Genomic DNA, 13,008 nt, shown 5'->3' with positions numbered 1-13,008 from the left:
TTAACGAGGGTGTCATGTGGCCAGCACAGCGACCAACCGCCTTTACTTTCCCCCAACTAATATCAGGTACCCATTAGAACTGGGTGGACTCAGAGGTACCCAAAGATTCCGAAATTAGAATCTCAGTCTTCACTAGGACTCGAACCCAGGACCCCCGTTTTGGAAGCCAAGCGTTTACCGCTCAGCCACCGCGCCTCAGTTACATTCATGAATTATCAAAAGTTTGAAGGTCTTCTTATGTATTGCTGAACTCTAAAGAAAGCCTGTATGATTTGAGTGCGGGAATACACTATGACCTAACCCTACGAGGAGACTACAATCCAAGGGACGCCCCTGACTACAAATACGTTTGTCTTTTACACGTTTCTTTTATATTTTTGTCGTTAGCGTGAATTTCGTTTTCTCTCGTGACCTTCCCGCCATTGATATTTGCAGACGGCACGTCCAGTTCTCTATGATGCCAGTCTGGTCAACGCCATGATAGCAGACGTGGACCGCATTGACATCCACAGCATCGACTCGCAGGCTCTGCACAGCAGCAGCAGCAACAACAACAGCGCTGAAGATGAGGACATGCAGCTAAGTGCTGAGTGTGAGTATCACGTGACTATCTCTCGTCATACGTTGTTTTGTTTTGTTGACATCGTTTCAAAGTCACTTCAAACTACTTAGAATAGTTCATTGTCCCCCTTGTTTTTGTAAGTATATTATAATAAATATATGCATGTTTTAACACGAGTTCGTGAGTTCCAAAACAATGTTGTTTTTTTAACATTGGATGGCTTCCTGGTCGTGTGGTATGCGATCTGGACTGCTGTCTGGACGGCACCGAGTTTAAATCCTACCCGACAACATTCACCGCTGTCTTGAGAGAGGTTTGGGTTAGGATGTAATAAACATCAACTCAGAAGGAATTCCTGAAAGGTGTAAAATAATCAATAAATAGATAACACATGGACTTACAAGTGGCTCGCCTTTGCCTTGATGATATCGTTAGTTGGGAAATTTAAACTTTGAAACTTAGAGGGCTAAGAAAGAAAACAATTCTCGAATTCTTTCCCCAGTTTTACGAGATATTAAAGAAGTCCTACGGAAACAAGCAACTGTTGAGGCTTTTACTGAGTGGCTTGACCTTGTGGTGGAACAAAAAGTGATCAAGGTAACGGGAGCTAACTTATACCCTAACTGAAAACCAGTCTTTATTCTAACGATAGTGGTTAAGAAATCTTCTTAGCATTAATATGGTCAAGTGCTGCCCACTCTTTTTCTGCCTGGAACCATAGATATGTTCTACAGGTGTGTCAAGGTAAAACTAAATTTAAGAAATAAAACGACGATTTTTACAAAGCTTATATCAACTCTATCTGTCTGTTTGGTAAAAAGTGTGTACCTACATGTTATCCCTCCTACATTAATTCTCATATTAAATTGAAACTTCGTTAAAGTATTCACTGTACCTAACAAAACGTGAACCGATCAAAAAATTAACCAATTAGTTAATTAAAATAGTAGAAATTAACTAATTTTGTTTGATATCGAAAAGGGATATACATATATTTACAGTGCCGTAAAATGTGGAGTTTTTCCCCTTGGTATGTTTTACAAAGCTTTTATCAACTCCCTCCATCTGTCGGTCTTGTACAAAACAAATTTCTTTCTGCCACTTTCCATTCTGGGATCAAGTTCAAACCCTGGTTAAAACTGCACAAATGTTCATAGTGGACAGACAACACTTGAATCAATAAAAGAAAAACGAAACAGATATTATCAATGAGTTAATCAATTTGTTGCAATTTGTTAATTTCGTTTTATATTGAAAAAGGGACATTGTAACATGCTGAATGTGTAATGCTGTAGAATGCGGGGTTCGTGTGTCCACTTAGCACGCAACGAACATGAACAGTAAACAAAGTCGATCTTCAGAAGACAAATATAAAGTTTATTCAATAATAATAATGTACTGCACTTCTAGTCGGTACACCAAAATATCCAGTTCCAATAAAACTACATCCGCACACAGCGGTATCAAATATACAATTCCTTTAAATTATCACTTCACTATTAGAATACATCCGCAGCTCAGCGGTATCAAATATACAAGTCCTTTAAATTATAACTTCACTATTAGAATACATCCGCAGCTCAGCGGGTAACAATAAACTTCAATAATAAACTCTAAATACAGAAAACAACTATTAAAAATACCTGTACTGTCTCAAAAGACTTCAAGTGACTACAGTCTTCGACTGCCCAAAAGATACTGCCCTCTTCAAGTGACCAAAAGATACTACTGACTAAAAGTCAATTTAGTCATTCTTACTTTCCCTTTCTATCTCAGAGGATTCACGTGTCTTTGACCCGAGGGGAACATATAACCAACCGAGACTGTGACAGACAGACATTTTCCATTATTGAGAGCGGTTCTTTCTACAAGTCTTTTTTTTAAGTATTTTTTTATATTTCGCTTGTTTTTCTCCTTTGTTCAAGCCGAGCAAACAAAATGGTAAAAACTTCAAAAAGAGAGCCCAGGACTATTTGCTCAAGTGGTCATTCTTTGGCGCCAGAGTCATGCATAATCTCACTTTAAATAACGCACAGAGTTTTGGTAAGTTCATGCGATTTCTTCGGCACTAATTTAACATATATATTGTACAAGAACTAGCGCTAAAGAGGGGGGGGGGGGTGCGGGTCCAAGAGAAACAGCAAAACGCAGATGAAAGATAAGATTAGATATAGATAGATAGTAGATAGCTAGATAGATAGTAGATAGATAGATAGATAGTAGATAAATAGATAGATAGATAGATAGATAGATAGATAGATAGATAGATAGATAGATAGATAGATAGATAGATAGATAGATTGATTGATTGATAGATAGATAGATAGATAGATAGATAGATAGATAGATAGATAGATAGATAGATAGATAGATAGATAGATAGATAGATAGATAGATAGATAAATTGATAGATTGAGTACCCCTTTCAGACCTTGTGATCTATAGGATAGATGTTTATTTGGCCCACGGTCAACTAGGTTGTCTTTTGGCCAGAACAACGACCAACCTCCTTTACCCAACTAGTGTCAGGTACTCATTAGAGTTGGTTGGACTCAAGAGCCAAAATTAAAAATCGCAGTCCAACGCAAAACTTAGCAGGAATAGTTTGAGCATAGTAGAGAGCGATAAGTCGTGATGATAATCTAAGCTAGTGTTTCCCAAACTGGATTCGAACCCGGGAACACCGGTTCGGAAGTCAAGCGCTTTACTGCTCAGCCACCGCGCCCTCTTATCTTATCTTATATAATACAGACGTTACTTCAAAAAAGAAGATGATTACGTCCTACGCGTCATGCATTTAGTCATGCATATTAACCAATGACTTAAATTCTGCCAAGTCACTGGTTTTCCTGGCTAGCTCAGGCAACCCATTCCATGCTCTAATAGCACTAGGGAAGAAGGAGTATTTGTACAAATTTGTCCTAGCATATGGGACGAGGAATGTGCCTTTATCTTTGTGTCTTTCAGAGTATTTTATTAAATTTTGTTTTTGTATTTGAAGATTATGGTTCAGTGTTTTATGTATTATTGCTACTTTACTTTTGAGCCTTCTGTCCTGAAGGCTTTCTAAATTTAGTGATTTTACTAAAGGTGTTACTCTAGTCAAATGTGAATATTCGTTTGTTATGAATCGCACTGCTCTATTTTGTGTCTGTTCTAGTTTCTTAATGTTTTCTTGAGTTGAGGGGTCCCAAACAGAGGATGCATATTCTATTATTGGCCTAACCAAGGTTAAATAACATTTTAGTTTTATTTTCTTATTTGATTTATAGAAATTTCTTTTAATAAATCCTAATGCTTTGTTTGATTTTTTTGTAGTTTCATCAATATGTGGATTCCATGACAGTTTTTCATTTATTATAACACCTAGGTATTTTGCGTTTTTAGTCTGTGTTACTGGTTTGCCATGAATAAGATAAGTGGAACTAATTTGTTTTAGTTTTTTTGTTACTCTTAACAACTGACATTTTTCTGGGTGGAAAGACATGCTCCAATTTGATTCCCATTTCTGTAATTCATCTAATTCTCTTTGTAAAATATCTGTGTCTTGTGTTGTTTTTATTGTTCTATATATTATGCAATCGTCTGCAAATAATCTGACTTTTGTTCCTGAAGTAATGCAATTTGGTAAATCATTTATGTAAATTAAAAATAGTAGTGGACCCAAGACTGTTCCTTGAGGTACACCTGAGTTTACTGTTATCGGTGTTGATTTAGAACCATTTATTATTACAGTTTGTTCTCTCCCTATCAGAAAGTCTTTAATCCACTGATGCAGTGGACCATTAATGCCGAAATATTTAAATTTTTTAAGCAAGCTATGGTGGTGAACTTTGTCAAAAGCCTTAGAAAAATCTAGTAAGATAGCATCTATTTGTTCACTATTATCTAAACCTTTTGAAAAATCATCAATTAGTCCTATTAGTTGTGTTTCACATGATCTATATTTCCTAAAGCCATGTTGGTATGGTGTGAGGACATTATGTTTGTCTAAGTGGTTTATGATGTTGCTACATATTATGTGTTCTAGGATTTTACATGTGATGCTGGTAAGTGATACTGGTCTGTTTTTTCCTGGGTCAGATTTTTCTCCTTTTTTAAATAGGGGGGTGACATTAGCTTCTTTCCAGTCCTTTGGTACTCTGCCCTGGTTAAGTGAAGCCTGAAAGAGTATTTTGAACACTGGGGCTAGCTCATTACTTAGTTCTTTGAGTAATCTAGCTGGAATACCATCAGGTCCAGAAGCTTTATTTGGTTTGGTGTTGGCTAATAGTTTTTTAATTCCATTTTCTTGTACTACTATATCTTCTATGTTGTCTACTTGGTTCAAATTCAGTAATATGTCTTTGTCTCCTGGGGCTGAGAATGCTGATGCAAAGTATTTGTTTAGAATGTTTGCTTTAGTTTCATTATCATTATGTATTATGTTATGTTCATCTTTTAATGGCGCTATGCCTGTTGTTTCCATTTTCTTAGACTTAATGTATGACCATAGGTTTTTGTTGTTATCTTTAGATATTACATTGTTTATGTATTCACTCTGCAGCTGTCTGCTTACTTTTTGGGTTAAGTGTTTAATTTGTATATACTTTTTGTAAACTCTTTCTGCATTAGTTTCTTTAAATTTTCTATATAGGTTTTCCTTTTGTTTACAAAGCTTCTTTAGTCTTTTATTAAACCAGCATTTATTTATTTTGTTTTATGTGTATTTAGTTGGTATATGATTTTCTATAATGCTTTTAAGATGGTTTTTAATGAAATTCCAGAGGTCATCGACTGGTTGGTTAATGTCTTTTTCTAATAAGAATGTTTGTTGAAAGTTTAATGCAGCTTGGTGTAGTTGTGTTAGGTTACATTTATTCCAGAGTAAGATTTTTCTTTTGGGTTTTGTATTGGCTACTGCTTTTATCTGACTGTGTATTTTTATGATCTTATGGTCTGATAGACCAGGGATAATATCATAATCAACTACTAATCCAGGTCTGTTGGCGCTCCTCCGTATAGATAAGATAAGATTACAATACCTTAGATTAGATCTGATTAAAACATTAGGTAGCTAGGAAGTAAGTCAGAATGGATGAATGATTGGATAGTTGGGTGGATGTTTCAATGGATAAAAGGTAAACAAACTCCCATCACACAGCAATATTTTTGATTGGTCCTATTCACTTCTTACAGCCTCGTTTCACTTGATCCGGATGTTACTGGACGAGTATGTCCTCTTGGCTGTGGAGTGTCAGTTGCATAATGAGAAAGAACAAGAGTTGCAGGCCTTGTTGGAGAAGCACGTGAAGCCAGGTAGGAAGTCTACCCCCAGACTCAGCAGGACTAGTTGGAGCATGGGAAGGAGCGATAACTCGTGATGATAATCTAAGCCAGTGTTTCCCAAACTGTGTTCCACGAGGCCTATGTATTCCACGAGCTACTGGAATAATAAACTTGTAGGCCACCACGTGAATTAACCTCTCTAAAAAAATATAATCAAAGTGTTCCTCTTAATACTCAGAAAGTGCGAAAAGTTCCGGTATGGAAAAAGTTAGGGAAACATTGATCTAGGCTGTTTTTATTTTACACACGTGCATAAGGTCGGATGATCAAATGTTTGAATTGCGTTCAAGTCCTGTTTATATATATATGTATTGAGTTTGAAGATGACACTATTGGCTAACCGCTTCAGATGTCATCATCACTAGCTACGTCACTGAAGACGACAAAACTGTTTAGTAAACATTTAAACATAGATTGAGCCAGACAAGAAAAGAAAGATTAAGAAACATTGAGTTTTAACTCTTTCTCTCCGTAATTATTTTTGTTGTTCAGATAATATTCGGTTTGCTCATTTGTATTTCACTCTCCTGTTATGAGTAAACTTCAATAACTTTTTTGTTTGTTATCAGAAAATGTTAGACTTGGTATCGAATTATAGGAGAATGCATGCTCTTTTTACACAACACAAATTAAAGTTTATAAATCCAAAAAATTAATTTAATGGGAGTCAAATAACGTTGACATCGTCAATTAGGAGAGAAAGAGTTAATACTAAGTAGAGCGATGAGACCATATCTGATAATGTATTCAACATCAGCTTAAAGCCTGAGTGAATGCAGACCAGTGCTCTCTTTTCATGTTCTGTATTTTGCTTAACTATTAGATATTTTTTTTTGGTCAATATGTTTCAAAATATTTGCCATCTATTCTACAGACGATACCGGGGTTAAGTTGACCCTACAGCAACCGGCCGGAACTTGTTTTGTGGCGAGTCAGAGCAAAACTCCGACACAGGGCGATGTGTTGAAGAAGGAGGACTACCCTGAGCAGGTGGTGGCAGCTCCCCCGCACTCCCATCTACCCACCAATGGCAGAGATGCTTTCAGCCTAGGTTCCCAGATGTCTCAGTTCACACCGCTTCCACAGGTAACAAACGCGATGCACACACAAGATTTAATCTTATTTCAACGAGCTGCCTAGTAACTTTCATCAGACCCACGTGATCATTTAAAAGCTGGAAGAGAAATAAATGGGTTCAATGTTGGAGGAAATACCTTGTCGGACCTTGTGAGGTGGCGGCTATCCATGGTTGAACAACATAATTTTAAAGCCCTTTTGATGGGTTGTTATTTTTTTTTAGTTTTAGAACCATTACTATTATTATAACTAATTTTATTACGAGCTAGAACGAAGATAGTTGACTTGTATAATTTTATTGTACATTGTGTATTTTATTCAAGTGATTCCTAGTTCCAGAATTAAAGCTTTGTGTTTATTGTTGAAGGATCTTCTTTGTTTGAATTAACAGTTATATTTGAATCTCCAGCATGAAGATCTTGTTTAAGTGTTTAATAGATGTTTGAAATAGAAATCTTCACTAAATCATAATATCAGAAGACCATTGTCTGATCAACACAATCCTTTAGTAACCTCAAGACATCTTTACATCAAAACGAAAGATCTTCACATCTAAAATAAAGTGATCTTCTCAATGGTCATCCAACCTTTGGTTCCTATTCGTCAGGTTCAAACCAAACGTCGACTCTCGGGTGCTTGGTGCGAGGTAGAACATGATATTGTATCGAGTGTTCTTTATACCTGTTAAAATCTTGTCACTTTCTATCATTCCCCAGGGCCTCCCTGCATCCGGTCACCACCTCTTGACGCCACCCGTGTCTCCCGTCTTGCAGAGCGTCGCTGGTCAGAGGTCAACCGTCATTAGTCAAGGTCCGATGGCTACATTTGAAAACTCAACCCCCAAGCCCAACTACATGGATAAGACTCATTCAAGTTATACAGGTTAGTGCATTTGGTCCGTATGACGATCAGTATTCATGCTACAGCTAGTCATGTAGTCAGTATGCCTGAGAATCCCCTCCCCAAGCGCCCTCGGGGGAACAACGCAAGAAATAGAAAGGCTCTCTTAAGAGCTTCTAGAAATGTGACTGGGAAATGATCCCTTGATAACTCTTCACGACCGGAGCTACGAGGCGAAAAGGACTGGCAACAGCTAAGAACAAAGAGAAATCAAAAAAAGGTAATGCAACAGATCCAACCTACCCATACAGAGAGAGGGCCTTGATTTTGTTTCAGCACGATCGTTTATTTAGGACATAACAAACAAATAATAAATTATAATAATAAGTTTGTATAATTTTCTCTTTAATATTAATGGGTATTCTTTCTCGTTCCGTTTCTTTAATCAAGTCTTATCTTAATTTGCTTTTTTGATTTATTTGATGTCAGAGTTGCTTTTCATTTAGTTCCCTATTCAGGCCTTGCGATCTATTGTGCAGATGATGTAGAGGTCATCTGTTTCTTTGGCCCATGGTTAACGAAAGTGCCATGTGGCCAACACAACGACCAACCACCTTTACTTGTACCCAACTAATGTCAGGTACTCATTAGAACTGGGCTGACTGGCGCCCTTAAGATCCCGAAATTAAAAATCCGAGTCTTCAACAGGATTCGAACACGGGATCACCGGTTTGGGAGCCAAGAGCTTTGCCACTCAGCCGCTGCGCCTCCGTTTTTCATTTAGCCAACATTGTATTAGTTAAAGATGGTATATAAGCTCATTATTATTAAGATAAGATAATTTTATTGGTCACAACAAATAGAAATTCGTTTTTACTACAATTGTCCACCCCAGCATTAGTAATATAACAATACTAATATAGATGCAAACACCAACAACTTCTCTGTACATTTGTTCATACTAGCCTTAATGGAGAGGGGCCGACCACTTCGTTCTAATGTGATGTAACTGTGGCTTAAAAGATGCAAATAGTCTTTCAGAATTGTGTGTGTTTTGGAAAGGCGTTTTCATAATAAGGGGATGGTAGCAGTGTACGAGTGATAAATGGTGCCTTAGTTGTATGATTATTGACTACTAAATATTGAAAACATAAGCAGTCATTCTCTGGCACTGCCACTGTTGAGACTCGCTCAGGAAAAACAAATGTCACCTTTTATTATTAGTAGATCTAGTAGTAATAGATCCATTAAGCAGTGGCGTAGCTAAGAATTAGGTGTCCCGGGGGCTTGACTTCTTAATGGCCCCTGCATATTGACACTCGACATCATGACATGAGATAATGTCGAAAAATTTAATGTAAAAATAAATTTCGGACACTCATTTGGGGGACCCTCAAGTGGAGGCCCGTGGTTATTTTCATATTGGAACCCCCCCCCCCCTTCCCCACCCTTGCTACGCCACTGCCATTAAGGTGAATAAGCACTTAGTGGAATTCCGTTTTGTTCTGTGATTGACTCTGACTTTTACATTGACAGATGCACCGAGAGGATTGAACTATATTCATACACAGAACAACCATTCCAGTTTCAATTACAACATTGAATCACTAAGTAGCGCCCATCAGGGCAACAACGACTCCTCGAAGGGCCCCAGCAACACCAACGCCGCTGTAAACCCCCCTACAACATGCGACTCACGAGACGCTGATTACCTGACCCATAGCAGTAACTCTCTGGCTAGTCGGGGAGGTATTTACGCCCCCCACACCTACCAACCGACCTCATTCATCGCCCACCACCCCGGCGGATATTCTGGAGCCTTGTACCACCAAGCGCCCTACGGCGCCATGACCGAGCTGAACCAGGCCGCCCACTTCACCACCCCGTACGCCAACGGGCATCATTTTCATTCCGATGTAACGCCTTACTTCTCTCCCTTCTGTCACAACCAGACAATACAACACGGATACGCCCTGGGTGGCTCCCCAAGCCCCGTACTGCCGACGAACCACGGCACAGGGAGTGCATTCAATCTGGTTTCCCTGCAGCCTCCACCTGGCCAAGGACATATCTACCCGAATTCAGGTAAAATTTGAGTATTATTATTATGTCATTACACACATGTGTTATTGGTCTCTCGTATAGAAAGAGAACTATGTGCTACTAACATATAACATGTATAAAACAAACACAAAGTAATAGACTGTGGCCTTTTGGGGAAATGCCGAAAATAAAATACAAAAGGTTTGACGCGAATATCGGCGTTCAGGCTGTGAATCTATAAGTACCATGTCTTAGCAAGCATCTAACCTCTAAGACTGGAGTTCTCAACCTGTGGGTCGCGACCCCTTTGTGGGGTCGAATAACTTATTTGCCAGGGGTCACCTAAGACCATTGGAAGTTTTAGTTTTTCGTCTATTTTTTCAGAGTTTTACTTTGGTCATTTGTTATTTGTTGTAACAAGTACACTTTTACCATAGATAGTAGACATTGACACTCGAATGTAGGAAGTACGGGACTTTTACTCAGATTAGGACGTTACAAAATACATCACAAAACGATTGTGTATCGTCAATACAATGAAATAAAAAGGAGTGGGGGGCTATTTAAGAACACGAACATATTACCAGAAGATACAGAACGATCTTTTGCTTGAGTGTAGACATTGATAGCTACTTCTTTTTGTTTTCCTTAAAAATATAATTGTCATTCCAAAATACATGTCGCAGACGATGATGTAAAGCTTTTGCTATGTACATACATCATATAATTAAAATTTGATTTTTATTACATCACATTTAAAAGCCTAACTAGGCCTATGAACGAAATAAAATTTTAAGGCAGGGGTCGCGGCCTACTGGTGAATCGTATTTGTGGGTCGCCGAGCTAAAAAGGTTGAGAACCGCTGCTCTAAGAGGTAAAAGGAAATTGTGTATGAGACTTCACGCGAATCCGATTGCTGGTTTCAGAGATCTCTTGATACATAAAATATAGGTACATAAATCAGTGAGTTGTGTTTAGTGCTCATGATAGAGATTAGTACTATTTTGTGAAAATAATTATGATCATAATTATTATTTATTTGTTAAGTCTTTAACACAAATACTGTATTTATTTAAATCAAGACTATTTCACAAGTTCAACATTTCCAAGGCCTTTAGTGGAGCATGTTCCGGTGATTCAGCCTCGGTTTCAGTCAAGCTCCTCTCATTTTCACAACGAGGCTACAGATCCACTCAACCTGTTAGATAAGTCCTACAGGAGCAAAGATATTTACTGTTCAGCACCCAAAGAGTCCATGACGGTCTACGGATCAAGTCATAGTCCCAGATTGGTCTCCCAACATCAGTGCGGGGTCGGCCACGGTCAGTTCTTGTTTATTTTACTTGATGGGATTTCTAGATCAATTGCTGTGTATATGAGATGACATCGGGCAGCGGTTCTCACGCCTTAGTTAGTAATACACCTGCCATATGTCAGACATAGTTCTCAAAATTTTATTTATATATATTAATTCAGTGCTACTAATTAGAAATATATAACTTTGTTGTAGTTCAATAGTTCATCATTTAATTTACATTTTACTAGCTGGCCCATATGACACGCATATAGATATATAGATATATATATATAGGCTATTTAGTGACATTAAATCTTTGACCAACATGATAATCCAGGTACCTGCATTATCATTTTATAATGACATACACTTCAATTAGCAATGTTGACATCAGATTTAAATAGATTTACTTCGCAATCTCAAAATCACATTCGGACACATTGTACAGCTTTTGCGGCCCTTAACTATGCTAATTAGCGACACCTATGTGAATGTAATAACTCTTCATTACTTTTTTTTACCAATAATAACTAGCGTTCAGTCTATGACATCCAGCTCTTAAATTTACATGCTGCAATCCCTTGGCTGAAACGTGGTCTCCCTTAGGTCCACTTAGTTATATTTAGACCAATTCTCTTCATTCATTGCCAGCTTAGCATAATTTAAGTCTATCCTGAACAGTGGCGTATCTAGGGTGAGGGGAAGAGGGGCGATTTGAAAATTCCCCCGGTCTCCTACTTGAGGTCCAGTCTAGGTATAATATATATAGGTCTGCGTTCCAGACTTAGAAGGATGGTGCGCAAACTATTTGTGTACCTCTATGTCTGTATTTATCATTATTATAATTATTAGTCAATTAATGAAGCCAACGGGAATACCCACTATGTTCTAGATAAAGTGTCCTATACCAAATTTAATTTTAGAAGATAATATTTCAAAAAATTATAAAGGTGAAACTAGATGTTTTTCCAGTGTGGCCAATTAGCCAGTAATACTTCAACTGTCAAATTTCTATGAAAATAGAGCTGTTTTCGAAAACCGTGTCCAGGTTGCAGGTTTAGCCAATGAATTTGCAACCTTTATAGAGTAATTTTTTTTTTAAATAAATATATTTTTACAATTTATTTTAAAATGTTACATAGAAAGGTTTATATGTTTGATTAACTGATTGATTTTATATGAGCGCATGTTTATCTTTGTTACAGATCATCCAGGCCAGACCTACTCCCACTTCTCAAGTGATGACTACTTGTCAAACATAAGTAGGCAAATGAACACAGTCATAAACGCAGAAGCGGACATCTACACACCGTATTCGGAAAATTGACCGCTGGCTTACAAGAAACTAGATACAAATCTAACTATGTCGATTACTTGAGAATGTACATGCTATCAAGCCGGTCGGGAGGGGGGAGATAATCAGAACAATTTTTTTCTCTCATGTTACTAAGTTGTTACTAAGTTACCTCTCTTTTTATATCTTCTGTTGTTTTTTTTTTCTTCCTATCAGTGTATGTGTTACTTTTTGTGGAGTATGTTGTTTTTTTTTAAAGTATGTGTTAATCAATGTTGCTCTTATGTAGTAAAAATTTAATTATGCATTTAATCGCCATATTTTTACTGTTAATATACCGACTGTACTAATGAAAAAAACAAAATGTGTATCTTTGTGTTTTATAGTCACATAAGCTATACTGAAATCCTCTCGAGAACTGGTTTTCCCAGCATCTTTATAGTTCTCAGGCAACCCCTCTGCGATGGCTCGGACACATACGGATGATGGAGGACAATTCTGTACGGGCAACTCGCGTCTTACGTCTGGCCCCCCCCCCCCCCCCCCCAAAAAAAAAAAACAGGTCGC

The 13,008-nt window shown here is 37.7% G+C and overlaps 1 protein-coding gene across 1 annotated transcript in view; it reads left to right on the top strand.

The window, feature by feature from the left end:
• The window catches only part of LOC106072329 (DNA-binding protein RFX6-like), a 58,598-nt gene extending 45,804 nt beyond the window's left edge, over window positions 1–12,794 (top strand). Inside the window, exons 13-21 of the mRNA XM_056045292.1 lie at window positions 436–592; window positions 1,065–1,159; window positions 2,488–2,605; window positions 5,741–5,860; window positions 6,765–6,976; window positions 7,684–7,849; window positions 9,344–9,892; window positions 10,933–11,172; window positions 12,353–12,794. Coding sequence (XP_055901267.1) covers window positions 436–592; window positions 1,065–1,159; window positions 2,488–2,605; window positions 5,741–5,860; window positions 6,765–6,976; window positions 7,684–7,849; window positions 9,344–9,892; window positions 10,933–11,172; window positions 12,353–12,474 — 1,779 coding nt within the window. The 3' untranslated portion in view covers window positions 12,475–12,794. The remainder of the gene's footprint in view (window positions 1–435; window positions 593–1,064; window positions 1,160–2,487; window positions 2,606–5,740; window positions 5,861–6,764; window positions 6,977–7,683; window positions 7,850–9,343; window positions 9,893–10,932; window positions 11,173–12,352) is intronic.
• Window positions 12,795–13,008: the final 214 nt, after the last annotated feature.

Source organism: Biomphalaria glabrata, chromosome 10, assembly GCF_947242115.1.
Source record: "Biomphalaria glabrata chromosome 10, xgBioGlab47.1, whole genome shotgun sequence".
In the NCBI taxonomy this organism is placed as follows: Eukaryota; Metazoa; Mollusca; class Gastropoda; family Planorbidae; genus Biomphalaria; species Biomphalaria glabrata.
Note: the sequence above shows the minus strand (reverse complement) of the source record. Positions and strands in the feature narration are given on the sequence as shown.